This window comes from Megalobrama amblycephala, linkage group LG1, assembly GCF_018812025.1.
Source record: "Megalobrama amblycephala isolate DHTTF-2021 linkage group LG1, ASM1881202v1, whole genome shotgun sequence".
Taxonomy (NCBI): domain Eukaryota; kingdom Metazoa; phylum Chordata; class Actinopteri; order Cypriniformes; family Xenocyprididae; genus Megalobrama; species Megalobrama amblycephala.
In genome coordinates, this window is record NC_063044.1 from 4,145,341 (window position 1) to 4,159,913 (window position 14,573).

General features: G+C 37.2%; 1 protein-coding gene and 1 long non-coding RNA gene across 2 annotated transcripts; one reads left to right on the forward strand and one right to left on the reverse strand.

Annotated features, from left to right (window-relative positions):
* Positions 1–81: 81 nt before the first annotated feature.
* tecra (trans-2,3-enoyl-CoA reductase a) lies at positions 82–12,089 on the forward strand. Its single transcript, XM_048171274.1, has 11 exons — positions 82–443; positions 1,120–1,171; positions 1,302–1,346; positions 5,020–5,123; positions 7,632–7,747; positions 7,974–8,079; positions 9,685–9,757; positions 9,864–9,907; positions 10,000–10,057; positions 10,148–10,236; positions 11,574–12,089. The coding sequence occupies exons 1-11, from the start codon at positions 276–278 to the stop codon at positions 11,745–11,747; spliced, it is 1,029 nt and encodes a 342-aa protein (XP_048027231.1). The 5' UTR covers positions 82–275; the 3' UTR covers positions 11,748–12,089.
* LOC125256576 lies at positions 5,426–10,760 on the reverse strand. The gene is made up of 2 exons (XR_007182146.1): positions 10,512–10,760; positions 5,426–5,941 (listed from the first exon to the last, which is right to left on the reverse strand). It is a non-coding gene; the product is annotated as an uncharacterized LOC125256576 (long non-coding RNA).
* Positions 12,090–14,573: the final 2,484 nt, after the last annotated feature.

A 14,573-nucleotide genomic window follows, 5' to 3' on the forward strand; every position in this document is an offset into this window, starting at 1 on the left:
CAAATTTCGTCTTTAGAGGAGTGGTTATGATGACCACCCCTCAGGTGTTAAGAGGTGGGAGATATTTCAATCACACTGCACTTGCTCTCTGTCGCTCCTCCTCTCTGGATACCGTCTGTCTGCACTGCATTCATTCAACGGAGAGGAACTTGAGTTGGATTTTGGAATATATTATGAAGAACTTGAGGACTTAAGAGTGATATGTGGGATGTGACAAATCTTTGAACTACGGACTAAACACAGGATTCAGTGTTCAGTAAGTTTGAGGAGGCATCATGGATACGTTAGCTTTAGAGGCAAAAGTTGCCAAGAATGACGGCACTGCTGCTCCGGCGCCCTCCAAGCCCAGACCAAAACCTCCGAAAAAAGCGAAACGAATTGTTTACTTTGAGGTGGAGATACTACATATCAAAACCCGAGAAAAACTAATGCTCCTGGATAAGGTATGTGCTTTTTAGTGTTTATTTTATAAGCAAAAAATACCATACAAAAGACAGACAGTTACTTACATACAGTATCATGATTGTCGTGTCTTTGTTGCCTTTATTTAAAATAGGAATGTGCTTAAATTGCGACTCACAGGGTGAACATAACACAGAGAAGTATAGAAATCATCAATAATCATCAGCTGTTATTGATGACAGATAGCAACAGCCAACAGTAATGAGAGCACATATACAGCACATGCTGTAACTTTGTAGTAACTGTGGTCACTCTCGGTCAGGTTTTGCATTAGTCATGTTGCTTTTGGAACATGATCATGTTCTCTGAGCTTCCAGGAATTCCTATGTGAGATCCATTGCTCAGATATGCATGTCGAGAATAGAGTAAACCTGATTTATGACAGCATGAGTAAAATTGCAGTAGTTAACTATATATACATATACATACATATACATATATATATATATATATATATATATATATATATATATATATATATATATATGTATAGATAGATAGATAGATATAGAGAGAGAGAATTCATGGTAATTGGGACACTTTTTGCCATTGAGATGAATTGGAAAAAGTGTCCCAATCAACCTGAATTCACCCTATATATGTTGCTGTTATAATGTTCTAGATACTGTATTAAGCAGCACATCTATCTTTCTGCAGGTAGAGCCAACAGCCACTGTTTTGGACATTAAGTCTATGTTCCACAAATCAAGTAAGTTGCGCTCTGTGCTAAACAAGCTATGAAATCGCAAATCTTTTCTTTAAATAGCTTTCTACTGATAAGTTGATGACACTGAAATAATGGTTTTAAAGTCTTACATGTCAGGCTTCAATTTCCACAGATCCACACTGGTATCCTGCCAGACAGTCTTTAAGCCTGGACCCAAGTGAGTACATCTGCTTTATAACAGTTGTTTAAAAAGTATTTGGACACTTTAAAAAACTTTAAAAACCTACCAAAATGTGTGAATTACAACTAAAATTGGTAACAAATTAAAAATATGAACACACACACAAACAAATGGTGCATTTGTTAATGTTGTTTCATTATATTACAATATTAAAGGTGCCCTAGAACGTGTTTTCACAAGATGTAATATAAGTCTAAGGTGTCCCCTGAATGTGTCTGTGACGTTTCAGCTCAAAATACCCCATAGATTTTTTTCAATTAATTTTTTTAACTGCCTATTTTGGGGCATCATTAACTATGCACCGATTCAGCGCGCGTCCCCTTTAAATCGCGTGCTCCCTTTAACTGTACATTAGCAACATGCTAACGAAACATTTATAAAGACAATTCACAAATATCACTAAAATATCATGATATTATGGATTAGGGCTGGACGATTAATTGAAAAGTAATCGAAACCGAAATTCAGAACCTCTAACCGACGTAATTTTCCCATGTCGGTTATTTCGGTTTTTTAATCCTGTTAATACTTCCCCCTTAAAAACATAACTGCGTGTGTAGCCACGTGACTCCGCCCAGTCCAGTCAGTGGCATAAAAGCAAAACACAGAGGTGAACGCCGGTTCAACACATAGTGATGGCGCGCGAGCGGTGAGCCTTGCGTCTTGACTAAACTTTGTCAGTTGTATTTGTTTTATGGTTTGGACATTCAAGCGATTAGACGATCGGATGTGTATTATTATATCGAGCTACCGCGCTCGCATAGATATATACATATATCTATGCCGCGCTCGCGCAGCTGCATGTGGCACGAACACTCATACAAACAGCTGCACAAAACGTGAAGATCGCGCGCACACAGAGGAACGCAGAAACTTGTTGTCAGCGCTGTCCTGTGATTTATCACTAAAATAGCTTAGAAACTCAAAAGTTATAGCATCTATTTTTTCTACTTTTGAAGGAACTATTTACAACCCACAGCTTCACAATTAATAGAGACGGTATGACTAATTCACACACGCAATCACTACTGGTACTGTGCTAATTTATCTTTATCTGATTTACAACGAGCAGAAACCTGTAAGAAATGTTACAAACCATAGATAAAATAACTGCTGATAGTGAGCTATGATGTCAGATCACTCTTTCAACAGGAAAAAAAATATCCCACCTTAATAGTCAATCATAGGCTATTTACAGTACAAACCTTGTCAGTGAAATATGAGGGCAAAAAAAAAAAAAAAAAATCAGAAATAAAATAATCGTTCATTAATCGTAATCGAGGTAAAATGTTCAATTAATCGAGGTTTAGATTTTAGGCCATAATCGTCCAGCCCTATTATGGATCATGTCAGTTATTATCGCTCCATCTGCCATTTTTCACTATTGTTCTTGCTTGCTTACCTAGTCTGATGATTCAGCTGTGCACAGATCCAGACGTTAATACTGGCTGCCCTTGTCTAATGCCTTGAACATGGGCTGGCATATGCAAATGCTGGGGTCATACATATTAATGATCCTGACTGTTACCTAACAGTCGGTGTTATGTTGAGATTCGCCTGTTTTTCGGAGGTCTTTTAAACAAATGAGATTTACATAAGAAGGAGGAAGCAATGGAGTTTGAAACTCAATGTATGTCTTTTCCATGTACTGAAATCTTGTTATTCAACTATGCCAAGATAAATTAAATTTTTGATTCTAGGGCACCTTTAAAACAAGTGGCATGCATTGTGACATTTATTATTGTATTATTTATGCATTTTTAAAAAAAAATGTTCAATAGTTTTCAAATTTCAAAATGAATATAAAAAAATATTTGGGCACTTTGTGGTTGCCAGACGTTAGTGGATCATGTTCATAGTTAAAGGTAGGGTAAGCGATATTTCAAAAAACGCTGTTGGACATTGTTAATATTTGAAATCAACCCAAACAAACCCACCCCTCTCTTCATTGCTCCGCCTCCAAAACTCACCCTCCAATCCTAACCACCCTGTTCCGAGTCGGTCTTGAACCCTGATCTCTGCTGGCATGCGAGGCGAGTGCACTAACAATGGTATTAAACACCTCATTCTCTAGTAGGCATCAGTGCACAGTGCTTTAACAGCAAAACTCTCACTATCTGGCCACTGTTACACACGCAATGCGAGAGTGGATGTCTGTTTATCACAGCTGATGCGCAACAAATTAATGCTTCATGAAAAATAAAGCGCAGAAGATTTACAAACGACAAGGAAGCAAAGCACAGCAGCTCCAGACAATCAGTGACACTCAAAACCAGTGTTACTCACTTGTGGAGCGGAATCAAAGCAGCCTCCGCATCTGTTTTCAGGTTTTCCCGCTTAGCTCTCTCCAGCGCTGGAAAGCTTTTTTAATATTAATGCGGGTCCTAAAGCACTTGCCCAGTCATAAACCTTCATTCCAAAGATATTCTTCGGAGCTTTTCTCTTTTGTACGGTGTCTCATCTCTCTTTCTGCAGTCTTTCTTCAAATCTCCCTGTTGCTTGTTCTGTCTCCTCGACTGTCATGCCCCCTAATGCTGATTGGTTACATGTTTGTTGTTGTGTCGGTCCGACTAACTTTCAAACAGTGTTTATAAAAGTGATGAACTACATCAGTGTGAAGAGGAGAACTGACTTCATATAGCCCATGTTCACATGGCAGCAGAATACGGTTGTCAGCCCTGTATTTGAGTTCTTAAGGATTAGATCAATTTAGAATGAAAAGTACCCCAAGATTTACTCACCCACAAGCCATCCTATAGGAGTATATGACTTTCTTAAGGGCAACAGGAAATTGCATGCTTTACACTGTAATTCACTCCCTGATGTGCCATGAAATACCAAACATGCTAGAAACATTTGAAATCATGCAACACTTTGCTAAGTGCCAATGTATGCTATTAACACCATGGAACAGGAAGTTGTTGTAACTCAGGCATACAATGTCTGATCTGTGTTGCACATCAAAGTTCACAGTTTCCCTAAGGCCTCTGGGTGGCGGTGGCCCCGGGTGCGAGGGCCCTTTCATTGTTGCTTGCAGCTTTAATTTACTTTATAACTTGTTAATTATGGATATTTATTTTACACTTCACTTCAGGCATTTATTAGAAGAAAGTCATATACACTTAGGAAAGCTTGAGGGTGAGTAAAGGACGAACTTGCAGCTTGATTGGACCCTTGTCGTATCAAAAGTGATAAGACTTTTCGGTTTTATGGACGTTGCCATCTTTGATATTCTGTGGACAGCAACATAGTGTGGCCCAGATCCGGCCCACATCTGGTACATGTGGATTACATGCGGACCAGATATGGGCTGGATCTGGCCCCACACTATGTTGCTGTCTGGGTGGTTACTGGTAAAAGAATACAGGCTTGACTCCCATTGCATGTTCATACAGTATTCGAGACGCTACTGTAAGTTGCTGTTTGAATGAGACATTTCAAGACTCTCACCTGTAAGTAAATGTGGTTGTCAATCCCAAAAACTGACAGTGTTTACGTATAGTTGATTTAAAATTGTACACATTTTTTTTAAAGAGAAGTGAAATGAATTGTGACCAAAGGTGTCCATAGACTTTTGGGATACACAATATATGTGAAAATATAAGTTAATCGCTGATCTCTTAGTAATTTGTTATATTGTTGGTTTCAGAAGGGAAACCCTTAAGAGACGAGGAAATCCTTCAGGAGCTCCCAGTGGGAACCACTACAACCTTCTACTTCAGAGACCTGGGACCTCAGATTGCCTGGGGAACTGTGAGTGTTCTGACCAACACACAAACAACATTCTCAACCTGTCATGGCCCCACATTGTCCAAGACAATATTCAGAAGATATTCTGTTATTTCTGCTGTAATGACAATGATGGTTGAACTAGGCAGAAGGAGATGAAGGAGCAGGGAATTGCAGGAATTGCAGTAGTATAAAAACATAACCGTGTTGGTTTCAACTCAAAGACAGTACAGGACAATGGACAGAACTAAACTCAGGGCTTAAATACACAAGGGAATGACAAACTCAACCAGAAACAGGTGTGCAACATAATCGGTAACCATGGCAACAAATGAAATATGGGAATGTGGGGAACAAAATAAAACAGAAAACAAAATGTGATTCAAACAGAAAGTCCATAAAAGAGAACAAACCTGACATAACTCTTCTGCTTAAATAAATAACTTATTTTGTGTTGCACCAAAAGCTTTTGAAACACATGAGTGCGAGTAAATGACGACAGAGCAGATCCATTGACAGAACAGATTGGCTCATCCAATCAGAATTTAGATTCAGTGTTATGATCTGTGTCTAATTTTTCATTGGCATGTTAGTAGGTGAAAGTTTTGCTTGTATCTGTCCAGCTTATGTAAAAGTCAGCTCAGTGGTTGTAAGGTATGTGCAGTCCTCTGGTTCGGTTTTCTCTCACCTCCTTTGTAATCAATCCTCTTTCTCAGAACATGTAATCTCTCTGGCACTGTTTCCCTGCAGGTGTTGATCCCGTTCACCTCCAGTTCACCTTCTGCATGCGTAGCCCACCCCTGTACTGACTCCCACAGGGCAGGATGATGTCAGCACATACACTGCACAAATGATCATAAATATAACAGTAAATGACTGTTAAAAACTGCTACAGTAAAAACCTGTTAATTATTTAATGGTATGTTCCCTTACTCAATACAGTGAAAACTGAAATATATCTAATGGAACATTTCACATTAGATGTAATTTTACTGTAAAACACTGTTAAATATACAGTTTTTGGAAGTGAAAAAGAACATATTTTTATCATTTACAGTAAAAACACATAAATTGACATTCCCAGAATTCTGTGAACGCTCACATAGTTTTTCATTGATATAACTGTTTCTTTATAGTTTGATGTGTGATCTTGTGTTATATGGCTTTAATACAACAGTTCGATGGCACAAGTCTGTAATTAAAAAAAAAAAACCACTCTTTTGGGTGGAACTACTTCCTTCCGCTACAGATTCAAATCTCAAGTTGACAGTTAATCTTATATTCGTAATAAAATCTTTTTTAATGTCTGCTGAGGAAAGCGATATCTTTGTCTTTGAATCCTTTTAAAGGGGATTTCCCATGACAGAGCTGGTCAATACAATTGTAGGTTGCATCTCATAAGGTCCTGTTTAAAGTAAAAAATAATGTCCTTTACAACATTGTTTCAGGTCATTTCAATATAAAAATCTTTGCTACTGACTCACTCATACAGACAGTCTTTGCAGCCATCTAACGGCGCAATCACTAACGGATCCTTTCTCAATATTAAATATGGCATATTATTTAGTCTATATAAAGTAAAATATTATTTATTGAACAATAGGCCTAATATTTAAATGAACAATAATAGCCATTGTAAAAGTATAAGAAGTTTTTACAAAAGGAAATAAACAAAAGAAGTCAGTTCAGTCATAAGTACAAAAGCAGAGCTTTAGTTAGTACAGGATTTAAGTTAAATAAAAAAATGTTAATTTATGAAACTAACTTTGCCCTCAGCCAAATTGATTTGCTCTGGAACAAGTAATAGATTAATAAGACCAAAGAATGCCTATTTGATATACCTGAAACAAATTATATCATGTTTAACCACCATCTATATAAGAGCCAGTGGAAAATTCCAGAAGGACTGGCTGAGATAAAGCCGTTCTCTGTGGGTACACAAACGCTGAATCGACGCCGACGGCCTGGAGCTCCCATCTCCAAAAATGTCTAAACAAATTCTCAAATGGGTGCTATGTTTATATATAAATCGCATATTTAAGGTTTAAACAACTAGATTCTAGTATTTGTAAAATTATAGTGGGTTTGTTCGCTGCGAGAAATGCTGCCAGTATAGATCCGGTAGAAACAAGCGGAGTGATACAAATTGTGAAATGTTATATTAGTAGAATATCTCATGGCTGGAAAAGGCTTTCAGCCAATCAGATTCAAGATCAAGAACTAAGTGTTACTGTGTAGGGTCATGTTTACTTCCTCATTGAATGTCCTTGTCTTATAATGTACAATTCAGTTCATGATACACTCCTAGAAATTAAGGTTCTTTATCTGTGGTTCCATGAAGAACATCCATGGAAATTCTCCATTGCACAACAGGTTTTTGTAACACCCAGTTTTCACCATCCAGTTAGTGGAAAAAACAAATCCTCCTGACCTACATTTTTTCCCCCTGAAAATCATTTAACATACTTCCCAATACAGTATTAAAATAGATTGTCCACTGTTGACTTTATCAGTGTGTATGTGTGTTTGCAGGTGTTCCTGGTCGAGTGCATTGGACCACTTGTCATATACCTGATGTTTTATTTTCGACTCCCTTTCATCTACGCTCACAAGTATGAGTTCACCGCCAGTAAGCATTTGGTTGTGCAGTAAGTATCATGAAGCCCACTGCCCTCAGATGTGACTTTTCTCTTAGTCTGCTGGATTCAGGCCATGGACAGTGTCTCCTAACAGCTGACCTACTGGTCAACCAAAATACTGACCCACATATGTATTTTGGGAATTATGTTAAGAAGCATTTGAGTGACGTCTCTCGAGAGTAAACCTTTATTTGATGATCTGATATTAAACCAAACTTTTGTCTGTTTACCACAGTATAGCCTGTATATGTCACTCCTTCCACTATGGGAAGCGCATCTTGGAGACGTTGTTCGTCCATCGCTTCTCCCACGGCACCATGCCGATGCGGAACATTTTTAAAGTGAGGATGCGTGTGTGTTTTCAGTGTTATTTATGTTTATATACACATATCATATTATATACTTATATACTAATCATATCATTCAAAAGTTTTTCATGTTTTGAAAGAAATATTTTGTTATCAAGCTACATTTATTCGATCAAAAATAGACTAAAACAGAAATATTGTAAAATATTACAATTTAAAATAAGTGTTTTCTATTTTATTTTATTTTAAAACATAATTTATTTCTGTGATCAAAGCTTTTTTTTTTTCAAAGCATCATTACTCCAGTCTTCAGTGTCACATGATCCTTCAATTTAATATGATGATTTACTGCTCAAGCAACATTTCTGATTATTATCAGTGTTGAGAACAGTTGTGCTGCTTCATATTTTTTATGAAAACTGATAATTTTTTTAATGATAAATGAAACATTGATAAATGAAAATTTCAAAAGAACAGCATTTATTTGTAATATAAATCTTTTAACGATATAAAAGTCTTTGCTGTTACGTTTGACTGAATTCAATGATTTTTTGGTGGATAAAAGTATTCCAACTTTTGAATGGTAGTATATATGATTCGATTCAAGCAAACATATGTGAATATATTTCTACAGACTGTTTCCTTATTTAATTCAACGAAATTATCTGAGTTTTAGGGGGTTGTTTACACGACACCATTTTCAACTAAAAACTGAAAATGTTTTATGCGTTTTGGCTGTTCATTTTCTCGGCAACTGCATTTTGGCGGCCTGAAAATGCAAACTTTTGAAAACTTGTTTCAAAGTGCAAGTTTCTGGGAATGATTCTGTTATCCTCTCCATATAAACTACAAAAACAGGAATTTGCGCATTTGTATTACGTGTTCAGTCTATAAACAGGGTTGCCAGGTTTTCACAATAAAACCCACCCCATTGCTACTCAAAACTAGGCCAATCACGTTTAAGGGGTGGTCCACTGGAAAAAAAATCACGTTCCGGGGGTAAAATCTGTGTTTTTGCCGGGCTCCCCTGGTAAAATTTGCTTTCCAGGGGCTAAATATCATGTTATTTAGGGTCGCTTTAACCAGCAACAGTTTTAAAGTAGCCCAATTCCACAGGAAAACTTTGCGTAGGACTAGGAAACACTGTCTTTAAGCTTGCGGTTCTTTACAAATTGACATCGCCAACTACTGGCCTGGCATGAATGATACAGCGTTTTTGGTCATTTTCATTAATGCAATGCAAAACTTTTCTGTTTTTAGTACATTGTTGTTGTGTAAACGTACCCTAAGTTACTCATCTTTAGTTACCCATCTACTCAGTTCCTGAGGGCCACAGCTCTTCAGAGTTTACCTTCAACCCTAATTAAACACACCTGATCAAGCTAATCAAGTCCTTCAGGCTTATTTGAAAACTACAGGTATGTGTGTTGAAGCAGGGTTGGAACTAAACTCTGCAGGACTGTGGCCCTCCAAGAGTGGAGTTTTGCACCCCTGGTTTAGAAGATTCAGTTTCATCAACTTTATGTAGATATGGTTGACAAACATGCAAAATAAAAAAATAATCACAGAATTTAAATGAAACTTTTATTTTTAAAACAGGAAGTCTGTAAATCAATTGCAATATTGTTTCTTCAACAGAACTGCTTCTTTTACTGGTGCTCTGCAGCATGGATGGCTTACTACATCAATCACCCTCTCTACACACCGCCATGTATGTAATACCTCACTCAACTCTGCTCATTGTCATTTAGATGATTATTGTACCTTGAATCAATGTGCTGAACTTCTGTCCTTAAAGTCAATCTGTTTACATGCAGATTATGGGGAGAAGCAGGTGAAAGCAGCGTTGGGAATCTTTCTAGTAAGCACTTTCCACTGCACTGCCTCCTCCTGTAATGTGTCGTGTATCTATCTTATCAGTGTTCTTCAGTTACTGATTTGTGATTTTTGCAGTTTTGTCAACTTGGCAGCTTCTCGATTCACATGGCTCTGCGAAGTCTCAAACTATCTGGTAAGAGCTACACAGAATAAATCCCAATGTAACCTCTATGGCTTTCTGAATGTAATGCATTTTTTTTGTTTTGTTTTGTTTTTAATAAAGGCCCTAAGAATAAGAAGATTCCTTATCCAACCAAGAATCCTTTTACATGGATATTTGTACTTGTTTCTTGCCCAAACTACACATATGAGGTGAGACCCATGAGTGATTGTGGTGTGAGTGAGAGTGCCGCAGCGATGACCTGTTTTTGTAGATCAAACCGTAAGTTAAGAATCTCCCTCAACAAAAAACCCAGTAGGATTTTCCACTTACTTTTGAATTATTGCAGAAAATAAGCTCTGTGATGATGTGAATCACATCACTACAAACTTTGATTTGAAGCAATTTGAAAAATGGACAAAAATACAAAGGTACAAGACTATGTACTTAAAGGATTAGTTCACTTTTCAAATGAAAATTTACTCACCCCCATGTCATCCAAGATGTTCATGTCTTTCTTTCTTCAGTCGAAAAGAAGGTTTTTGATGAAAACATTCCAGGATTTTTCTCCATATAGTGGACTTCAATGGCCTTCAAATGGATGAAGTTTGAAATAAATTGTCATATACAATATGCTAGTGCAAGTATATAACAACTAGTTCAAACTTTGACCTGTGGAGGGCAGTAATACACTTAGTAGTGTCAACACTGCTGGAATTCAAATAGAGAAGAAGAAGAGAGCTAGTTCAAGATGAGCATTTATGGTTAAAATGTATAAAATGTTTTTTTTTTTTTTTTTTTTAAGAAAATTAGGAATGGTTTCTCTAGATAAGACCTTTATTTCTCGTCTGGGATCGTGTAGAATGCTTTGAAGCTGCACTGAAACTGTAATTTTGACCTTCAACCATCTGGGCTCCATTGAATCCACTATAAAGAGAAAAATCCTGGAATGTTTTCATCAAAAACCATAATTTCTTTTCAACTGAAGAGGGAAGGAGATGGACATCTTGGATGACATGGGGTGAGTAAATTATCAGGAAAATTTCATTTGAAAGTGAACTAATCCTTTAAAGGATTCACTTTAAAATGAAAATTAGCCCAAGCTTCTTCTCCTCTTTCTGATGAACACATTGTGGAAAACAGGAAAACAGAACACAACGAGTGCAGCACTGAAAGAGGGCGGGGCTATATTCCCACTTGGCCACTTGTTAGCAACCGCCTTTTACAAGACATGTAAAAGCTTTTAAATAAATCACAAGGGATAGTACCCATGTATTTTATGTCATAGAATAAAATGTAAAAATTCACCACAGATCTGTTTCAGGAATTTAACCAAAAACCCATTGACTTCAGGACAATTGAATCGCAACTCGTTACGATTTTGGCCTACAAAAATACATCATCCCTGCCACACCATAGACCTCCTGGACAAGAATGTGTCGTCCTGTAGGAACGGCCCATTACAAATAATGAAAATGCTGACCTCTACTGGTCACACAAAGTAAATAAGAGTCACAGAATCTGACCTGTGGTTCCTGTCCTTCTGTAGCTGGGCTCCTGGCTTGGATTCACACTGATGACCCAGTGTGTGCCCGTGTTGTTCTTCACTGTGGTGGGATTCATACAGATGACGGTTTGGGCCAAAGGAAAGCATCGCAGCTACCTGAAGGAGTTCAAAGAGTATCCCACTCTGCGCTCCCCAATCCTACCTTTCATCCTTTAGCTGGAAAAAACACCACTGAAAATGAGATTTGTTTTGTTTTTTTACAAATATAAATCTGTATTTTGCTAGTTTATACATATACAGCAAGTCTTAATATATATTATTGTATGAAATAACTGCAGTAAATTATGAGACACTCAAGTCGTTCTATTTTAATAATAATAAATTAAAAAGTTGATTTTATTTTTATTGTTCATATACATGAATACAGAAAATTGTGCAAATGTATGGAAGTAAAAACACTCAATTAGCATACACTACCATTCAAAAGTCTTTTGTTCACCAAAGCTGCATTTATTTGATGAAAAATACATGAATAATGTGAAATATTATAATTTAAAATAACTGTTTTCTATTTGAATATATTTTAAAATGTCATTTATTCCTGTGATCAAAGCTGAATTTTCAGCATCCTTACTCCAGTCTTCAGTGTCACATGATCCTTCTAATCAGATTTGATGCTCAAGAAACATTTATTATCAACGTTGAAAACAATTTAATATTTCTGTGGATGCTTTTTTTCAGGATTCTTTGATGAATATAAAGATCAAAAGATTAAGTTTTCTAACAGTATAAATGACTTTACTGTTACTTTTGATCATTTAAATGCATCCTTGTTGAATAAAAGTATTAATTTATTTAAAATGTCTTACTAACCCCAGACTTTTGAACAGTAGTGTAATTTCTTTTGACTTTCGGCTGAAATGTGACCTGGACTTGTTTATGTGGGATTCAGCCATCTGAATCACAATCAACTATGCTTTCTCTCTCACTATTATATCCAATATGAACACTTCTCTTGCCGTAAATGAATTTGTTGTGCAGTCATTAGCCATGCTTCCTTCCAAAGTTGCGAATTGTACTTATGCACAAAATTGGAATGTCTCATAAAACATTTGCAAATAAAGCAATGTTTCCATCCCATGTGTTCATTTCAGAAAGATCAAACAAACATTTGAGATGCTGCAATTTGATTGGTCCGCTGCTTAGTCCAGTTATCCAATCACAGGTTGAGGGAAAGTCACGTGAGTATTTTGTTGCGCATCGAGGGATTTAGGTGTGTTCACGCCATGTCGTAATTATCGTAACTTGTAAAAAGCGAACAAGTCCTCGTAGAACTCGTAGTTACAAATTGTAACCTGAGAATAGTTGCGTTGACGCCATGTCGCAGTTACCGTAATGATCCAGAACTGTAAAAAGCCTTTAGGTGCTTGTAGAACTTACAACGTGTAAACTCGTAATTTTCTGAGAGCTATGACTTGTACCACCTGACCACTACAGATTTAAGGTGTGTTCGACTTGAAGCAATGCTGTGCAGACTGATCGGTGTATGACATCAAAGTACCGTGAGAGTGATTCGAAAGCATACGGAGCTTTATTTATGACATGGCTTGAACACAGCTAATTTTCTGAGAGCTCTTACTTGTACCACATGCCTGCTGTTTCACCTGACCGCTGCAAATTAATTTAGGTGTTGATAATGTTGCCATAAAAAAAGCATAATTCCAAGTCCGAGGATGTGAATAGCTTAGAACTTGTGTATTGTCATCACAAAATTATGGTAATTACAACATGGCGTGAGCCTAGTGTGCTGCACAAGTTCTGAAAAGTACCTGTTCCATGTAATCTAATGGGATGCAAGAAAAACTGCTATTAAAGGGTTAGTTCACCCAAAAATGAAAATTCTGTCATTTATTACTCGCCCTCATGCCGTTCCACACCCGTAAGACCTTCGTTCATCTTCGGAACACAAATTAAGATATTTTTGTTGAAATCCGATGGCTCCGTGAGGCCTCCATAGGGAGCAATGACATTTCCTCTCTCAAGATCCATTAATGTACTAAAAACATTTAAATCAGTTCATGTGAGTACAGAGGTTCAATATTAATATTATAAAGCGATGAGAATATTTTTGGAGCGCCAAAAAAAAACTAAATAACGACTTATTTAGTGATGGCCGATTTCAAAACACTGCTTCAGGAAGCATCAGAGCATAAATGAATCAGTGTATCGAATCCGCTGTTCGGAGCGCCAAAGTCACGTGATTTCAGCTGTTGTCAGTTTGACACGCGATCTGAATCATGATTCGATACGCTGATTCATTATGCTCCGAAGCTTCCTGAAGCAGTGTTTTGAAATTGGCCATCACTAAATAAGTCATTATTTAGTTTTTTTTGGCGCACCAAAAATATTCTCGTCACTTTATAATATTAATATTGAACCACTGTACTCACATGAACTGATTTAAATATGTTTTTAGTACCTTTATGGATCTTGAGAGAGGAAGTGTCCATTGCTCCCTATGGAGGCCTCACGGAGCCATCGGATTTCAACTAAAATATCTTAATTTGTGTTCTGAAGATGAACGAAGGTCTTACGGGTGTGGAACAGCATGAGGGTAAGTAATAAATGACAGAATTTTCATTTTTGGGTGAAATAACCCTTTAAGGTTAGGGTTAGACTCTGGTTGCGATCGAATCTACGGGAGTGAGGGTGGGGCCTTGATTCTGCGGCTCCACTTCGCTCACTACTGCGCAGACTCAGGTCCCAAATCAGCACAAGATGTCAGCGCCATATTGGGACAGTGGCGGCTTCACTTTTCTACAATGGTAGAGAGTGAAGGTGCATCGTCCATCTTTTTTTACAGCCCTGATAGCACACTGACATCTCGGAGACGTCTATTTGATGTGCGTTTACGTCTGGAAGATGTGTTTGCTCATCTGCAATACGCCTATAGGACGTTTCCTGTCAGATGTCAAATAGACGTTTAGAACATGTCTTTAAGATGTTTATGATTTAGAATACATGTAAAATTGACATCTTGCA

Excerpts from the sequence above, each read along its gene's own strand:
- tecra (XM_048171274.1), top strand. The coding sequence starts at position 276 with ATGGATACGTTAGCTTTAGAGGCAAAAGTTGCCAAGAATGACGGCACT. Across the intron at positions 444-1,119 it reads AACTAATGCTCCTGGATAAG|GTAGAGCCAACAGCCACTGT; the intron begins GTATGTGCTTTT and ends ATCTTTCTGCAG. Across the intron at positions 10,237-11,573 it reads GCCCAAACTACACATATGAG|CTGGGCTCCTGGCTTGGATT; the intron begins GTGAGACCCATG and ends GTCCTTCTGTAG.